Source organism: Dama dama, chromosome 5, assembly GCF_033118175.1.
Source record: "Dama dama isolate Ldn47 chromosome 5, ASM3311817v1, whole genome shotgun sequence".
Classification (NCBI taxonomy): Eukaryota; Metazoa; Chordata; class Mammalia; order Artiodactyla; family Cervidae; genus Dama; species Dama dama.
Window position 1 is genome coordinate 38,625,036 of NC_083685.1, and position 17,750 is coordinate 38,642,785.

General features: G+C 39.5%; 1 protein-coding gene across 4 annotated transcripts in view; it reads right to left on the minus strand.

The window, feature by feature from the left end:
• ANKRD50 (ankyrin repeat domain containing 50) overlaps nucleotides 1-8,829 on the minus strand; it is a 37,092-nt gene extending 28,263 nt beyond the window's left edge. Inside the window, exons 1-2 of one of the 4 annotated variants that reach the window (XM_061142309.1) lie at nucleotides 8,562-8,829; nucleotides 6,109-7,058 (exon numbers count right to left, since the gene is read on the minus strand). In XM_061142309.1, the coding sequence (XP_060998292.1) occupies nucleotides 6,109-6,653 (545 nt within the window). In that variant the 5' untranslated portion in view covers nucleotides 6,654-7,058; nucleotides 8,562-8,829. Of the gene's footprint in view, nucleotides 1-6,108; nucleotides 7,059-8,508 lie in introns of all 4 variants that reach the window. The other 3 variants (XM_061142310.1, XM_061142312.1, XM_061142313.1) reach the window with 3 other exon arrangements.
• Nucleotides 8,830-17,750: the final 8,921 nt, after the last annotated feature.

Sequence of the window (17,750 nt, forward strand, 5' to 3'; positions counted from 1 at the left end):
GTGCCAGAGGAACATGGTGGGCTACAGTCCACGGGGTCGCACAGTTGGACACGACTAAGCATCTGAGCACTGCATTCAGTTATATTACATGTGTTGTAGAAAAGAAAATGATAATAGGGATATTTCTGAAATTAAGATAACATGAAAGAGAAGTTGGTTTGAAATTCGAAACAATTATATATAGTATAGTCAAAGACAGGACTTTCCCGGTGGCTCAGACACTAAAGAATCTGCCTGCAATGCAGGAGACCAGGGTTTGATCCCTGAGTGGGGAAGATCCCCTGGAGAAGGAAATGGCAACCTATTCTAGCATCCTCGCCTGGGAAATGCCATTACCAGAGGAGCCTGGTGGGCCACAGTCCATGGGGTTGCAAAGAATCAGACACAACTGAGAGACTAACACACTAACACAAAGAACTAAAACAACTAGAGAATAAAGACAGGCAACCGATCAGAATACACTTCAAAGATTTTTTTAAGACAAGAAGAGTGTTTACTTATTTTACTTTATAAAATCAAATCATTTCATTGTATAGAAACCATTTAAGCAAAATTGCTAAAAACAAAGTTAAAACTAAAAAAAATCTGCAACATATAACAAACAAAAGGTCCATATTCTTACTAAGTATATTAAGTTCTTACTAAACAATAAGAAAAATGGGAATATTCTTATTCATATCTCTTATCAACTTTAACATTGTCTCATAAGTTTAAAAATATTTCCTGAAAGAATAAATGCGCTTAATGTGTTCTGGTGAAGTCTGGAAACATAATACATACTTTAGATGGAACAGAACCAAATTGTAAAGAACTTTTAAAGTCAAGTAGACAAATTTAAATTTGTTGTTTACATTATCACAGGCTCAGAGGAATGACCTAAAGAAAGCACTGTTTTACTTTGGCTAATTGGCCATTACCAAAAGGAATCACAATATAGAGATGCTAAGGTTAAGTAGAGCACCTAGGATGACGAACAAAAATTCTAGATTAGGATAAAAGAATTCACGAACCATTCCAAGAAAAAGATGAGATACCATGGAATAGAAAAACATAACAGAAAAAAGTCAAAAGAAAACTCTAGTGTCTACCCTGGGCAGTGCTTCTCAAACGTCAATGCGCACAGAATTCACTTAGAAATGTTTTTTAAAGGCAGATTCACTTCAGTAATTTAAGATTCTGCTTTAGTAATAACCTCCCAGGGTATGCCAATATTGTTGACCTCAAAATCATACTTTTAAGTAGAAAGGGTTTAGAAAATAAGAGTAATTACGGAGCAACTTAGATAACAATCAAGCCTTATATTGTATGTTTTCTTACTGGCCTGTGTCCCTCCTTCTTAGCACTTAGCAAAGCTGCATTTTTTAATTTTTGTGATTATTTGTGCAATGTATTTCTCCCCACTTCTGTGTCCTGTTTGGTTCACCACTTCAGTCCTGTTATCTGCATATTAGCACACATCTGGCACACAGCAGGTGCTGACTTTTTGTTTAAGAAATATATCAGTGTCAATGAATAGAAACACTAAAAGAGATAATGGGTTGAACAGAGGCAAGTCGGTGAGGGACACTCCAGTGAAAAGATATATGTTGATCAGAATGAAGAGAAAGGTTGTTGATGTAGACTGGATTGCTATCATGTTAGACACAAGCATTGGCAGCCATGTAAGTAAATTATTGAAGGAGTGTACAAACAAATGGAGATGACCTAAAGGGGCTTTGGTGGACAAACAGCCAGAGAGAACCTAGAGAAAGCACCATCAAAGAATATAGTCAGACCGAGGATTCTGAAGAGAAGAAAGCACTAATAATGAAAAAAATTACTAACATACATCATCTAAGGCTAAAGATAGATTAAAAGTGGATTCAGAAGCTCTTAGGCTTAAACATCTTTCTGTAAATATGTAGATATCAGATTTAGTAGTTAAGAGCACTTATCTTAAGTAGTCTTAGATATACAAAACAGATAATGGAAAGGAACTATTTTGCCCTGAAAATACCCCACAACTGAGGGTAAGAAAGAAGAACACACCCCAGTCCCATTCTGTCGTTTGCCCCTTTGTTGAATCTGCCAAAAATACTTGGAGTCAGTTGAGACAGAAGATAGACATCTCTATCTGAACCAATGCCAGTCATACATGCTAGAGAGCAGACGTCAGGTTAATAAATTAATAATCACTATATCAGCCTGGTCTGCATTTAACACTCACTTAAATGATGTAACATTTCAATTTCCTTTCTTACACAAGAGCTTCAGCTGTCCTTCAATCAGGTTCAAACATATTCTAGATAGGTAAGTAGCAGGATTCATTCACTCAAATGATACTCATATAACACTTACGATATGCAAAATGCTGCTCAAAGTGCTGTCATAAACATAAAATATTAATCAGTCATGAATAATGTTATGAAGAAACATATGCCTAATAGAGGAGATAACAAAACATGTATGCATAAGTAATTACAAAAGAAGTTAAGGATCTGAAGAGCTATGAGGAAAGAAGTATAAAATGTTTAAGGAGGAGATAGAAAGATTAGAAAGAAAATCCCACTATTCAAGGATTCCTATTCAACATAAGGAACAAATGTCAGAGTCCAGTCTTCTAGCTCCCAATCTTTTTCTAACAAGCCATTGTTACATTTCACCACTTTTCATAAAATTTTTGTGCTACACTCTCAAAGTTTAGAGTTGTTCATCCTTAATTCTTCGTCACAACTTTATTCCATTTATACTTAATTTGAGGTTACCACTGAAGATGTTTAATAATTCCTATCAACATTACCTGTAGCTCAGATGGTAAAGAATTTGCCTACGACGCAGGAGACCCAGATTTGACCCCCGGGGTCGGGAAGATCCCCTGGAGAAGGGAATGGCAACCCACTCCAGTATTCTTGCCAGAAGAATCACATGGACAGAGGAGCCTGGTGGGCTACAGTCCATGGGGTCGCAAAGAGTTGGACACGACTGAGCGACTAACACTACTGCTACTGTCAACATTACAAAGAACAAAATCTTTTTACCCAACCTGGAAAATTGACATCACACAGAAAGTTCACATCTGGCCTTGCAGATTGTTAACTAGAAATAATAATATCTACTAGGAACAAAGCTTTGTACTTCCACTCCACATCATCTCTCTCTCCAAAAAGACCCTAGCCTTGGGGATGGGGGGTGGTTGAAAAAATAACCATCTTTCATTGTGCTTCTGAACCAATCACAGGATCTAAAACCACTAACCCCTCCCTCATTCCTTAACTTGATCCTTTGGTCAAAAACAACTGGAATTTGTTTTACAGTTATAGGGCTACTAGGAAACTATCTCTACTGCTAACTCTAGAAAAGTCAATTCAATACAAAATGCAAAGATTTCCCATATAAGCATGAAACAGGAGGCAGAATGAAATATATCAGCTTTTGGTTCTCTAAACAAGTAAAAATGTAATGGTTGTCATCTTAGTTCCATCAATAGAAATAGAAGAAATATATATATTCTAAGTGTAGTAACAACAGCTTTGCATTTTAACCAGTGAAGAAAGAAAAATGGAAAAGAACAAAAATAAGAAATTAATGTGTCTTCATCATTCCCTTTAATGGATGATCCAGTTCCATCAGTGTTAAAATGTGTGTGTGCTGCATCTACACAATAGCAAGTATTTACCCAAAGTATTATTTTTTTATAGAAATAAGATAAATGTTAGCGTTAAGAACTTAAAACTCCATGAAGACAGTGTATTTTGTCTGTTCTATTCACTAATTTATCTAGAGCTGAATTCTACCTAACACAGACAGTTCTCAATAAATATCTATAGCTGAACTGTGCTTAAAACACAAAAAGCTCTCAATAAACATTTGCTGTAAGAATGAATGAATGGATATCAGAAGAAATTTCTTGACAACTAAATCTCAGAATCAACAGAGTATATTCTACTATGTCAGAAAAAAAAGAAAGTAGCAATATTTAACTAAACATGAAGTTATTTTCAGTCTTTTTTAATCATGAAAAAAATGTGATTTCAAAAAACTGGTAACTAACAAGTTACTACTTAAGCTATGTGACTCCATGAAAGAAGTTAGTTTGCAGCAGTGCATATTGTACCCAGTATCATTAAGGGTAAAAAAACAAGGATAAAAAATTAGGAAGTAAAACTGAAGAAAAGTAGATAAAAAGCATCAGTTACTGAATCACTCTGAAATTTCCCCAATTTTATGGATCTGTGAAGAACTATATCAAATTACTATTACCATTAAATTATTGCACACATAAATATATGAAGTCATCAGTATTGATTATCAAGTGTTAGATGTTAAGAAAGTAACAATACACAATCTGGTTTGGGAGATTGTTTTTGTCAAAAATGAAAAAAATAATTACTTTTGTTTGTATCTTACCTCCCATTATGTTATGATGAACTACATCCATCTCTGTCTCCCTCAAAATATTGTTTAACTCTTTGAAAATAATGACCTTTTGTTCCATTGTCTACTTGTTGAATTACATCTATCCCTGCCGAAATCAAATATATGCCTATTAAAATTCTCCAAAGATTTATTTAACAAGTCAATCAAACACCAGTAAAAGCCACAATAAAATCTTAACTATTTGTCCAAAAGCAGAGGCCTAGATCATCTAATGTCATAGACTATGTAAAACTATCTTTTTAACTGTTAAGTATGTCGGCATTTGACGATGGTTATATTACCACTTCACAGTCTCAAAGAACCATGTAGCTCTACGAATTATCAAAAACAGCTTTTCCAATACCAAGGGGTTACCTAGTTTATTTAATGACTCAATCATCATTGTGCATGCTGTCTCAGTCATGTCTGACTCTTTGCAACCGCATGGACTGCAGCCTGCCAAGCTCCTCTGTCCATGGGACTCTCCAGGCAACAATACTGGGGTAGGTTGCCATTTCCTCCTCCAGGGTATTTTCCTGGCCCAGGGATCAAACCTGTGTCTCCTGCATTGACAGGCAGATTCTTCACCACTGAGCCACTTGGAAGACCACTGATTCATTACTTAAGTGAAAAAGAAAGTGACCCAAGTTTTTGAAAGACCCAGTAGAAAACTATGAGTACCAGAATGGTACAAGTAGAAATATTAGACTTTCCCTCCCCAAGTACAGACTGGGATTACAAAATGTTTAGATCCTTCTGTCAATCAGAAAATCAATACTGATGTGGTTTTTACACACAGCTGTATCTGCTTCTTATACCTTCAATTAGTAACTAAAATTCACCCGGGAGAGAAAAATATAGAAAAATGATCTGAGTAGAAGGATCTTTTTAAAGAAAATCTCTGCTACTATACAGAAAGATTTGCTCATGATCAGAATATATCAAAAATATGCAAGTTATCAGACTTGATTTTAAATATTTTAAAATATTAAAAATTTACATAACTTATTTAACTAATTTCAATCAAACTACATAGTTACATACTTTAGTTAGACTAAGTTCAACTTAGACCAAGCTTTTCAAAACATTTTCTAAGATTTCAATAAATCGACAATTTATGAAATTACTTATCGGAAATGAAAAGTCAGCTCTTCAAGTGACAGTACCTCCAGAAAAAGTAGTAAGTCAAGAGGAAAAGATTCGTTTATGCACACTTACATCTCTTAAAAAGTAGAGTTTAATATTCAGGTTTGCATTATTGATAATTCCGTATTGAACACTGTCCATCAAGCTTGGAATTTCAAATTTGTGATACAGGTATTTGCCTAACAGATGTGCTCATTAATTTCAGAATGATATAACAGATTTTGATGGCTAACAGCAGAAGAAAACAGATTTGCCCGAGTTTTACTGGATGGCACTCACGTGTTAAAAAGTCTGCAAGAATACCACACCTCTCTAGGTTTCTTTAGTGCTTCACACTCTGTTATTAAACAAGTAAAAGATATACTTTTAATTAATATCCCTACAATACAAAGCTTAAATTTTGTTTCCTTCAACATTCAAAGTATACAAGTGTTTCACAACCACAGATTATCCCCAAATACACAGAGTAAAAGTACTCGCAAAGTTAAGAAATACAAAACAGAAAAAAAAAAAAAAATTTAATTTTTGCAAAGAAAGAGAACACCATGACCATGACTTATTTGTTACCTTTTAAATGCTTCCGCTGGGTTTCTCTCACATTCCCCGGGTTGTAGGAGGCTTTGAACTGCTGGATCCCTTAGTTTGTCCTCATATCCTTGGAGTAGTCCACTACGGCAGATCTGAGCAACCAGACCTCTAATAAACCCTCCGACACACAAAGTATCAGAGTCCTGCGCTTTGCAGAAATGAAAGGCCAAAGCCTGGCGATGTAAACCTCTCTGCAAGCTTGTAGGTGAACTTGGCCACAAGAGTTCAGTGCATAAGGCTGTCTTGCCACTACCAGGCCCTCCTACCAGTAACACACCCCAGGCAGCTCCTTTCCCAGAGCCAACACTAGCATTATTCCCAGAATTCATTACAAGGGGTGGTGTGTTGACAGCACTGTTGCAGCAGTTAGTCTTCTCCTGGAGGCAATGCTGAAGCTTGTGGAAAACCCACTCCCTACAGTAAAACTGCTTCCCCTGCAGTAAACTCGTTTGAGCCATTTTGCAGACTTTCTCTTCCCAAGGATTAGTCATAATAGGTTTCTTACCGTCAACATTTGCTAGCATCTGGGTACATCAACACAGATCTTTACATCCATTTGGACGGAACTTGCATATTAAGTTGACTTTGAATGGCAGAGTAACCAGTTACAGTAAAATTGAACAGCCACAGAGTCCATCTGCCAACAGAATGTGCATGACTTTATTTGGCTCTTTATTCCTGATAATCAGCAGAGAATATATGTTTATATTAATTGTTGAACTGGTGGAAAACTGCCTGGTTCCGAACCTTGGCCACACTTTTCCTAAATCTTGATGGGTCGCGTAACTCCATGGTTACATCTGGAGTTTATGTGATTGTGGATATTTCAAGTATGCAGATGAGACAATACATCTGGAAAACTGAAGAGAAAGCCCAATCTTTCAATTTGTATAAAATGCTTCTCCAGATTTCCAGCGTTAACTCTGTATCTGAAAATTAGATGCAGAAAAACGTGTCCATTACAGTTAAATGCTATCAAAGGGATTACATTTACACAGTAGATTCTTAGTGCTATACTTCTTGCTGAAGGATAGTCAAAGTACTAGACCCTGCAGGTTTTAGGCATCTGGACAACTGCCAGAGAGTGAACTGTTTCAGATTACTGTCTCTTATGTGGCAAAAATGGCAAACCACTGTTAACACCTTCTTAATTCAAAGCATTCATAAAATGCATTTTTCAAGATAGATTCTTAATGAACCTGTTCACAAGTTTCTGCGTTTAAGATGTCCAGGTAATCAATAATTCCCACTAGCAACTAAATAAAAACAAAAATATCTTCGTGCAAAATATCACATGCTAAAAAGCTTATTTGTCAAAGAATACAATTATCCAGTTATAGTAATCTCAAAAACTCATACACTTCATCTTTGGCACTTTCAAAAAGTTGGATAACTACACCAAAATCATAATTACATTTTCCTTTCTGTACTTCTCTTCCTCTATAGTTAGGCTTCCCAAACAGCTACATTTGAATCAAGTTACCCTGGATTTTTACAACCTCACTGTAGAAAGGAGAAATAAAGACTTTAGGCACATGCAGTATCATCCTTAACTCTAGCCAAAAAGGTCTTTCCGACAAGCTTGGCCAAATAGCGCCAGTTAAGGAAGCTCTATCAACTTGCACAGACCAGCCACTAAAAGGGCTCTGTTGACTGGCCACACTCCTTTGTTGATAGTTTGCAAAATCTAGCGGATGAGTATCAGGGTTGCGGCTGGATGGGAACGGGTTAAAAAGAAAAAAGGGGAAAGGGGTGAGCTTACACGAATGATAAAAATCCAAACACAAGGTACTACGCGAATCCTTCGTTCCTCTGCGCCAAAGAGGAAGGTTTCGGAGAGGGGGTAAGGCATGAAATCTACTCCTCTGGCCGGAGAAAAGGCTGCCGGGGAGAATTCCTTCCAGGCAGGAAAGGGATAAGGAATAGATGGCTTGGGCTGGTGGGTGTTTGCCTACAGTTCCGGCCTCTAGTTCCAGCTGATAGACAAAAGAAACTCCGGGATTCCCAGCGACAGGAACCTCCTTCGGGTTCAGTGGCCCCAAGGAGCCACAGGAGGGCCACCTCGGAGAGGCCACGGACCGAGGTGCAGCCTGCACCCTGAGGTCTTCCTTCCAGAAGGCTGGGAACGCCTAGACACCCGCCCCGCCCCGAGATCGGGGTGTGTCCTCTGAAGGGGGAAGGGGTGCCCGACGTCCTCGCCAATCCTAGATGTGGGGTCGCCTCGGGTCGGTGTCCAGCTCCGCGCCCCCAACCCCGGGCGCTGCTCCCGCCCCTGCCCGGCCCGCGGCGGAACGACGCGAGAAGTCGGGTCTGGAGCCCGGGGCTGAAAAGGGTGGGTGGGTGAGGTCCGAGCCCAGCCACAGCCCCCGAGATTCCGACCTGAGGGTGGGGCCTCGTTTCCACCGCTGCTGCCGCCGCCGCCCCTCGGTTACCTCGGTCCCGGCTGTCGCCGCCGCCGCCGCCGCCGCTGCGGAGTCTCAGTCTCAGACACTTGCTTTGCTGAGAAGCCACCGCCGCCAGCGTTCCCTGAACTCTCACTGCAGCCGCCTCCTCCGCCCGGCCCGGAGAACGCTCCCGGCTCCAGATCCTCCTCTTGGCCCCCGGCAACTGCCAGTTCCAGCTGCCCCAGCAGCTCCGCCGTGCTCCTCCCAACCCCCACTGGCCAACCGCCGTCGCTGCCGCCGCCGCCGCCGCCGCCGCCGTCAGGGCTGTGACTGTCTCAGGCAGCCCGGGACCGGCCGGCTCCGCCCCGCCCCGCGGCCCCGCCCTCTCTGCCCAGGCCCCGCCCCTCCCGGCCGCCCGGCCTTTCTTCGGCCGCCGGCTCCGCCCCCTGCCTCGCCCCTCCCCTACTGTACCGTCCCGTCGCCGCCCGTGCCTGGGCGTGTGCAGCCGCTTGGGACCAGCTGCTTTGCACCGCGGGGAGACCTCTCGGAGGGCTGCCTGGCGGCTCCGCCTTTCTCGAGGATGGGGGCGGAGAAGGGGGCGGGGGCTGCGTTCTCACGTCCCCGAGCTCACGCGAGTCGCTGCCCCCACCCACCCCGTCACCACTCGGCCCTGAGCCTTCCTTTGTCTTCCATTCTGAGGGACTCGCTGGCTTTTGGGGCCGCTGCTAGGAGGGGCACTTGAGCTAGGAGAGTTGCCCCATGCCACGCCCTTAACCTTTTTGTCCCCAAAGGGCACTCCAGGCCGGTCCTTTTCTTCAGTCATCCGGGTCCCCCATTCAATCTATTAAATTCCGGTGCTGGTTTAACTTTCTCGGTCTGGGACTAAAAGAAACAAGTAAGGACCGGGAAGGAGGTTGTGAAAACTAAAAATAGTAGGGGTATGGGGCGATGTTCCCACTTGCCTCATGAAAAGGACATGGCCTCCATCAGATCTAGTTGAAGGCTATCACTATTGGATCTCAGGCAGCTTCCCTTCTGGACAAATTGATTACTCTCAGAGGCCACTATGGGCGAAAAAGACCGCGATCGAGGTCAGAATGCAGAATAAGATGAACTGCCCTGGAGGACCTGACCACAAGCAGTTACTTTTGAACTAGATGAGCCAGTTTGCATTCACGTGAACTTGGATTAGATTCCAAATTTCTGCTGGGAAAGTACTGTCAACTGATAGATTAGGAAATGTAGTATCTTTTTTTATTATTTATGCTAAAACCATCAGCTCTCCTGCCAGCCTCCATTAATTTAAATGTGCTTCTATCTTAAATGCTGAACCAGTCTCCCATCTGTTTTTAGGAATTTCGAAGTATAGATATCACTCTTAATTAGAAAAATGGACTGTACTTATGCTTACTCTTCCATTGTGTTTATTCTCAAGCTATCTATGGCAGTTGAGTTTTGTTGATCTTTAATTTTAATGCATTTGTTGCAAATTCTGAGGTTTTTTTTCCGAGAACAGAAGCAAAGTGTAAATTCTCCAGAATTAGTGATAAAAATTGATTTTTAAAAAGATACAACTTTGATGTGCATTTTGCTTAAACCGTTTTAATTACCACTTAACTGGTCATACATTATTGCCATTGGAAAAGTTGACTCCAGTTTCATGGTTGTAAAATTATATGTTTAGAGGAAATTTTAAATACCAAATATGTACATTGTATAATCATTTCCATTAAACTATTTTTTAATATATTAATTAAAATAATTTCTGTCCAATAGAGAAGTTACACAAACTTTTGGTTTACTGAGCCTGTTTTTTTTTCAGATAACTAACCATCATGGAATTCTGTTTTAAATAACTTCAGCAATAACTAAGCTATAATCTTCAGACTCATTTAAATTTTTTTCTCTTAAAATTTATTGCACATTTAATTTTTATGACTTTTTGCTTTCCCTAATAGAAAAACTTCTGAAAAGAAAGGACTATGCCCTCCACACCCTTGTAGGTTTGTAGCAAGTTTTCCTGCATGTAAGGCATGTCTGTTCTTTTATTCCACACTCAACTTACATAGAGATTTTCTACATACGCGGTATTGTGTTGGGCATAGTGGTAACTTATAAAAATGGACAAACACAGTTTCTTCAAGTCTGGGAGGCTGTTGCAAGGCAAAGGTAACTTGGGACTGCTCTAGCCATTCTTTCTTTTCAGAACACCCATTTATTTTACCAGTTTTTATATGAAGCAATGATGTTTTTTAAGCTCTTTCCAACTCCTCTAGCCCAAATTACTGCCTCGGTCACCCAAAGTTGGAAGTCTCCACTGTTGCAAACAAGCCATATGGTGGCTCACACAGTAAAGAATCCACCTGCAATGCAGCAGATCCAGGTTTGATCCCTGAGTCCAGAAGATCCCCTGGGGAAGGGAATGGTAACCCACTCCAGTATTCTTGCCTGCAGAATTCCATGGACAGAGGAACCTGGCAGGCTACTGTCCATGGGGTCACCAAGAGTCAAATACAACTGAGCAATTAACACTTTCACTTTTCATGTACGGCTTAGTGGGCCTATTAATTGACCCAACCGGGACATTTTTTAAGAAGAGAAGGAACTAATAAAAACAAAACTATGCAGTTCTTAGGTATACTTATCTAGTGACCAAAAATTTGGTTCAATGATATTTGGTAGAGCTACTAAACAGTTCTATTTAAACATTATTTTCCAAAAAATAACAATAAAATATATATTAAAACATGATTATGTATTTACCTACCAGATTTTACAAAGTGTCTTTTTGTCAATTACCTAAATGACATTTTTTTTAGCATTTGTACTTACTCTCAGTACATTTTCACATACTTTAATAAATGTCTTAGCATGTTTTCTCCACCACCAAATGCTGGTATTTTTCTAAAAAATACATTTTCTTAAATACAATTTTCCTTTTTTTAATTTATTCATAAAATTGCCTGAAATCTTCTTCATGGATACATTAACATTATATCATTGCCATCTTCAATGAATGCTTCTTTATACATCATAATATTTTTTTAACTTTTTATTTTGTATTGGAGTATAGCTGATTGACAATGTTGTGATAGTGTCAGGTGGATAGCAGAGGGAGTCAGCCATAAATTTACATGTATCCATTCTCCTCCAAACCCCCTCCCTTCCACATAACATTCCTCTTCCTCTGCCACATGACATTGAGCAGAGTTACCAGTGCTATACAGTAGGTCCTTGTTGGTTATCCATTTTAAATATAGCAATATGTACCTGTCCATCCCAAACTCCCTAACTAACCCTTCCCCCATCCTTCCCCACCCCTAACCATAAGCTCATTCTCTAAGTCTGTGAATCTGTTTCTGTCTTGTAAGTTCATTTGTATCATGTCTTTTTATCTTCTGCGCATAAGGGATATCATACGATGATTCTGCTTCTCTGACTTTCCTGAGAATGACAATCTCTACACTATAATGTTTTTAGTTGAAAATTTTCTCTATAAGTACTGAGCTACCTAGTAAGTTCAAAGCAAAATCTGATTTAAAAAAATATATTCTTATGAAATATATTCTAATTTTTTTATATTGAAATGCACAAATTTTTCAACTCAAATCTTTTTACAGGTGTGTCTTTTTTAAAACTTACAGTAGCATCTCTCAACAAATATTTTTTCAAAACAAAGCTCCTTATATAAATTTTTCTTTTGTTTATGTTGATGGTTTCAATTAAATTTAGATATTTCAAAATTATAGGTCTTCTGGTTTTTAACCCATTTGGATACAAAATATATTTTTATCCAGTTAAAAACAGCAGCTCCATCAAAAGATTCTCCCCACAAGTTGAGATATTCCAAAGCCCAGTTATAAATTTGAAAACTAGATCTTTTACAATGTTTGTATACTCATGTATTATGTTTAATTTCTTTTTTGATTGGTAGAGAAAAATTTCAGTATCTTCCTATTTGCAACCTTTGTAATTACAATTCTTTAAAAAGCTGAGGAAGACAAATACTTTGATTTTAAAGTTTCAGTGATTTTAAATGAAAGGCTGTGAAAATTTAGAGGACTCATTTCAGGCCTCTAATTAGTGTAGGTCACTCAGGTTGGTTTACAGAGTAATTCATTTTATTAAATTGAAATAGAGTTGCTATGCAATGTTATATTAAATAATGTAATTTTAGTTTAGGTGTACAACATTCAACATTTTTATAGATTATACTTCATTTAAAGTTATTACATACAAATGGCTATATTTTCCTGTGCTGTACAATATGTTCTTGTTGTTTATCCATTTTATACCTAATAGTCTGTGACAAAGTAATTAAGAACTTATCACTGGCAGTCTTTTCAGATTCTATCACACATCTAAAGAACTCTTTCATTGAACAGGAGCATTCAGTCTTGATATATGCTCTATTACAGGGAGACTCAGTCTCTGTTTCACAAGTTTCAGATATACCTTACCTTTACTTTTTCACATTTACCACTGAGTCTCAGAAGTAGCAGCCTGGTGGGTTCATGAACGTCTAAGGTGGCAGCAGCAGGCTAGGACACACCTGACTAGCACACCAAGGACCTGGTAGGATCTGCAGGCTTGAAAGTTTCACTGATTACTCCCAAGAGGAGGAGTTAGACCACTTTGCTGGTGGCTCAGATGGTAAAGAATCTGTCTGTAATGCAGGAGACCCAGGTTCAATCCCTGTGTCAGGAAGATCCCCTGACAGAGGAGGGGATAGCTACCCACTACAGTATTGTTACCTGGGAAATCCCATGAACAGAGGAGCCTGGCGGGCTACAGTCCATGGGGTCACAAAGAGTCGGACACAATGAAGGCACCGGAGCACACACGCAGTCTCTCCTATCAAGCTGAATTTTGTTTTTTCAGCTAGTATCCTGCACACTAGCCCTGAAAGGAAGGGGTGAGTTACTTTGCATCTGGAAAGAGTCCGGAAAAAGTTATTGCTGGCTGTCTTTCAGGTTTCCCCACACATTTAAAGAACTCTGTTCATTGCTAATGTATCTCACACACTATTAAACATGACCATGGCAGAAGCTGGAAATAAATATGAAGGTCTACCAAACCCATGCCAGGTTATTTTAATACTGCTATTAATAACAGTGCTTGGTTTACACAAACATGCGCAGGTTACGTTAGTTATGTTAATTGGACTTGATGTGGTGCTAGACTATAGAAAGTCTTTGATTGATAGAGTAAGCGTAATGATAGGAACATCCGGCTGTGGCTGCCCTCTTAAATACCCTTCTTAAAAGAATGCTTATTTAAGCCTTACATGTTCAAATTACTGTCGCCAGCTGTATTTGTTCCTGTTCTTGAAAACAAGCCTAAAAATAGTTTTGTGCTTATAAAATGTGTAAGGTAGAGGCCTTTCCTTCAAAGAATTAAACAAACTCCAAAATAAGATGCATTTTGCAGAATTCCCAACCAAAGGAAATCCAGACTCACTAGCTGTGGTTATTGAGTAGCTGGTTACAGTGCTCCACCTTATCCTACAGGCTTTTAGAGCAAAAACTCTCAATAGACTCCAAAATGACACCTGCAGTCCGTATGCTAGAATGAATCCAAAATTCATCATCTTGTGCACCTCTCCAATACAAGAAGGAATTTAAAGAAGCAAATTAAGATCCTCTAAAATACGTCCCTCCAATGGATTCTCGTAATTGCATTTTCCTACTTTTTCTTCCAGAAAACCACACCCAATCACAGAGTCACCATCACCTTTTCATCAAATATTTCTTTCTGATAAAGATCATTCATGCAGTATTCTCTGAACTTCATTTTGAATATCTGAAGACAGTGAAAACTGATACAGCAATATTACCTTCCTGACTGCTATGTAACATCCTTATATGTAAAAATAGCAATTGTTCAGTTGTTTAGTCACTAAGTTGTATCCGACTCTCCAAAACCCCAGGGACTGTAGCCTGTCAGGCTTCTCTGTCCATGGGATTTCCCAGGCAAGAATACTGAATTGGGCTGCCCTTTTCTTGTTTTCCTTCTCATTTCTTCTGAGAAGGTCCTTCTCGGAGGATCTTCCCAACCCAGGGATTGAACCTGTGTCTCCTGCTTTGCAGGTGGATTTGTACCACTGAGCCACAAGGGAAGCCCCCCAAAATACCAGTAATTAGATATAATAACAGTGATCTGAAACTAATGCTAAGTGTCATTTTTAAAAGATGACTTCCATAACTTTATTACCTCCACTATGCATTCTTTGACCAAATTACAGTGAAATACTAAGTGCAATTAATTTCTTGATTTGCTGCACATAGTTATTGACTTAGGTTCCTAGGTAAATGAGAGAGATTGTTTTATTTATTGTCCTCAGTCTTTCTGGTCGTCTAGAAGCCTACCTTGTTTTGTCTTTTTCCAGGCCTGTCACTCACTAGGCCAACATGCCTTGGTATTTGCAACCTCTGGGAGGTAGGTCGTATTAATTTGGAAGATAAATATTATATACTTGAAAGCATAAAAAGAAACTGAACGAAGTGTCTGTGGGAGGCATCTTGGAAGGCATTTTTCTAAGGTCACGGAGGCTCCTGGGAATCCCACACTTCCCATCCCATGCACGTTGCCAGGGAACTCATTTATCTCGATAATGAAGATGGAAGCGGAGACAGTTGTATCACACAGCAGCGCAAGAGGCCTATGGCAGGGAGGTTAACTTCTCAGAAGCTCGTTTTGTTTTGTTTTGTTTTTCTCTCTGTTAGGCTAGATGTCAAATAACCTCCATAAGGTAATTGATAATTTTCTTACTAGTCAGTTTTATCTGGGTGTCTATATTTCTTATTTTGCCTTTTTGTAGGCAAAAGTGCTGAAGAATGTTCAAACTACTGGACAGTTGTGCTCACTTCCCATGCTAGTAAGGTTATGCTTAAAATCCTTCAAGCTAGGCTTCAGCAGTACTTGAATCAAGAACTTCCATATGTACAAACTGGGTTTAGAAAAGGCAGAGGAACCAGAGATCAAATTGCCAACACTCGTTGGATCATAGAGAAAGCGAGGAAATTCCAGGAAAGCATCTACTTCTGCTTCATTGACTATGCTAAAGCCTTTGACTGTGTGGATCACAACAAACTCAAAAATTGTTAAAGAGATGATAATACCAGACCACTTTACTTGCCTCTCGAGAAACCTGTATGTGGATCAAGAAGCAACAGTGGAACAACTGACTGGTTCAAAATTGGGAAAGGAGTATGACAAGGCTATATATACAAAATACACTCTGTTTATTTAATTTACATGCAGAGTGAGTGCATCCATTGTTAAGTTGCTTCAGTCATATTTGACTCTTTGTGACCCTATGGACCGTAGCTTGCCAGACTCCTTTGTCCATGGGATTTTCCAGGCAAGAATACTGGAGTGGGTTGCCACTTACTCCTCCAGGGGAACTTTCCAACCCAAGGATCAAACCCACATTTCCTGTGGCTCCTGCATTGCCAGTGAATTCTTTTCTGAGGAAGCCCCTATATGTAGAGTACATAATGAGAAATGCCAGGATGGATAAGTTACAAGCTGGAATCAAGATTGTGGGGAGAAAAAAAAAAAAATAATAATAATAAAAAAGATTGCTAGGAGAAACATCACAATGTCAGATATGCAGCTGATACCACTCTAATGGAAGAATATGAAGAGGAATTAAAGAGACTCTTGATGAGGGTAAAAGAGGACAGTGAAAAAGCTGACTTAAAACTCAGCATTTAAAAAACTAAGATCATGGCCTCCAGTCCCATCATTTTATGGCAAATAGATGGGGAAAAAGTGGAAGCAGTGACAGATTTTTCTATTCTTGGGCTCCAAAATCATTATGGATGGTGACTGTAGCCATAAAATTAGAAAACGCTTGCTCCTTGGAAGAAAAGCTATGACAAACCTAGACAGACAGAGACATCACTTTGCCAACAAAGGTCCATAGAGTCAAAGCTATGGTTTTTCCAGTAGTCATGTATGGATGTTAGAGTTGGACCATTAAGAAGGCTGAGCACCGAAGAATTGATGCTTTCGAACTGTGATGCTGGAGAAGGCTATTGAAGGTCCAAGGCAAGGAGATCAAACCTAAAGGAAACCAGTCCTGAATATTCATTGGAAGGACTGATGCTGAAGCTGAAGCTCTAATACCTTGGCCACTTGACTCAAATAGTCGATCTTTTCATTGGAAAAGACCCTGATGCTGGGAAAAATTGAAGGCAGAAGGAGAAGAGGGCAGCAGCAGATGAGATGGTTGGATAGCATCACCAACTCAATGGACATGAACTTGGGCAAACTCAGGGAGATAGTGAAGGACAGGGAAGCCTGGAGTGCTGCAGTCCATGGGGTCGCAAAGAGTCAGACATGACTTACTTAGCAAATAAACAAGAACAACAACATATTTCTTGTTAGCACTCCTCAGTTAGCCTAAAATGTGATCATTCCTTTTTATATTATTCCTTATATTTTCATTTAATTTTGAGTAATCCCCCTCTGTTTTTAAAAATTCTTCTGACAGAAAAATGTAACTAACATCCTAATTCTGGAACTGAATTGGTTGAGGTGCTCCATATACCAAGTCTTTTAACCATGAAAGATAGCAAATACTCTCCCAGAGATATTGCTATACTGGAAATATACTGAAATTACCATCCAAAATTATTTTCTGAAAGCCACATGTGTAGATCCCCACTCTCCTGAAAAAAGAAAAGCAATGTTTTTATGTCTTTTTCCAACTATGAATACTACCAGTCCAAACTAGGTAGGACAGAGATGCCCCCAAGGAACCATACCTGATGACATGTATACCCTTAAACAGGTGTCTCACATTGTATCTGGTCTGACCTGTGACTTGCATTAACCAATAAAATGTGGCAGGAGTGATTTTATATTCATTCCAGACCTTGATCTGAGGAGGATTGGTAGCTTCTATGTCACACTTTGGAACGCTCACCTTTAAGAATCACTGTTAAAGAAATCTGGCTACTCTGCTGAAGGGACCATGTGGAGAGACCATACAAGAAGGCCATATGGAGAGACCTTGAGTTCAGATGGAGAGACAAAGCCAGGCCAGCATCTAGTTGGTCCTCCTGAGGGCTCCAGTCCCAGCCACCATTAATTGCAGCCTCACAAAGAACCTCAAATGTACCCCATGGAAACATTGTCAGCTGAGCCCAGTCAAACCACAGAACCATAAGAGATGTCAAGATAATTGCTGTTTTAAGCCTCTAAGTTGTGGAGTCATTTCTTGTTGAT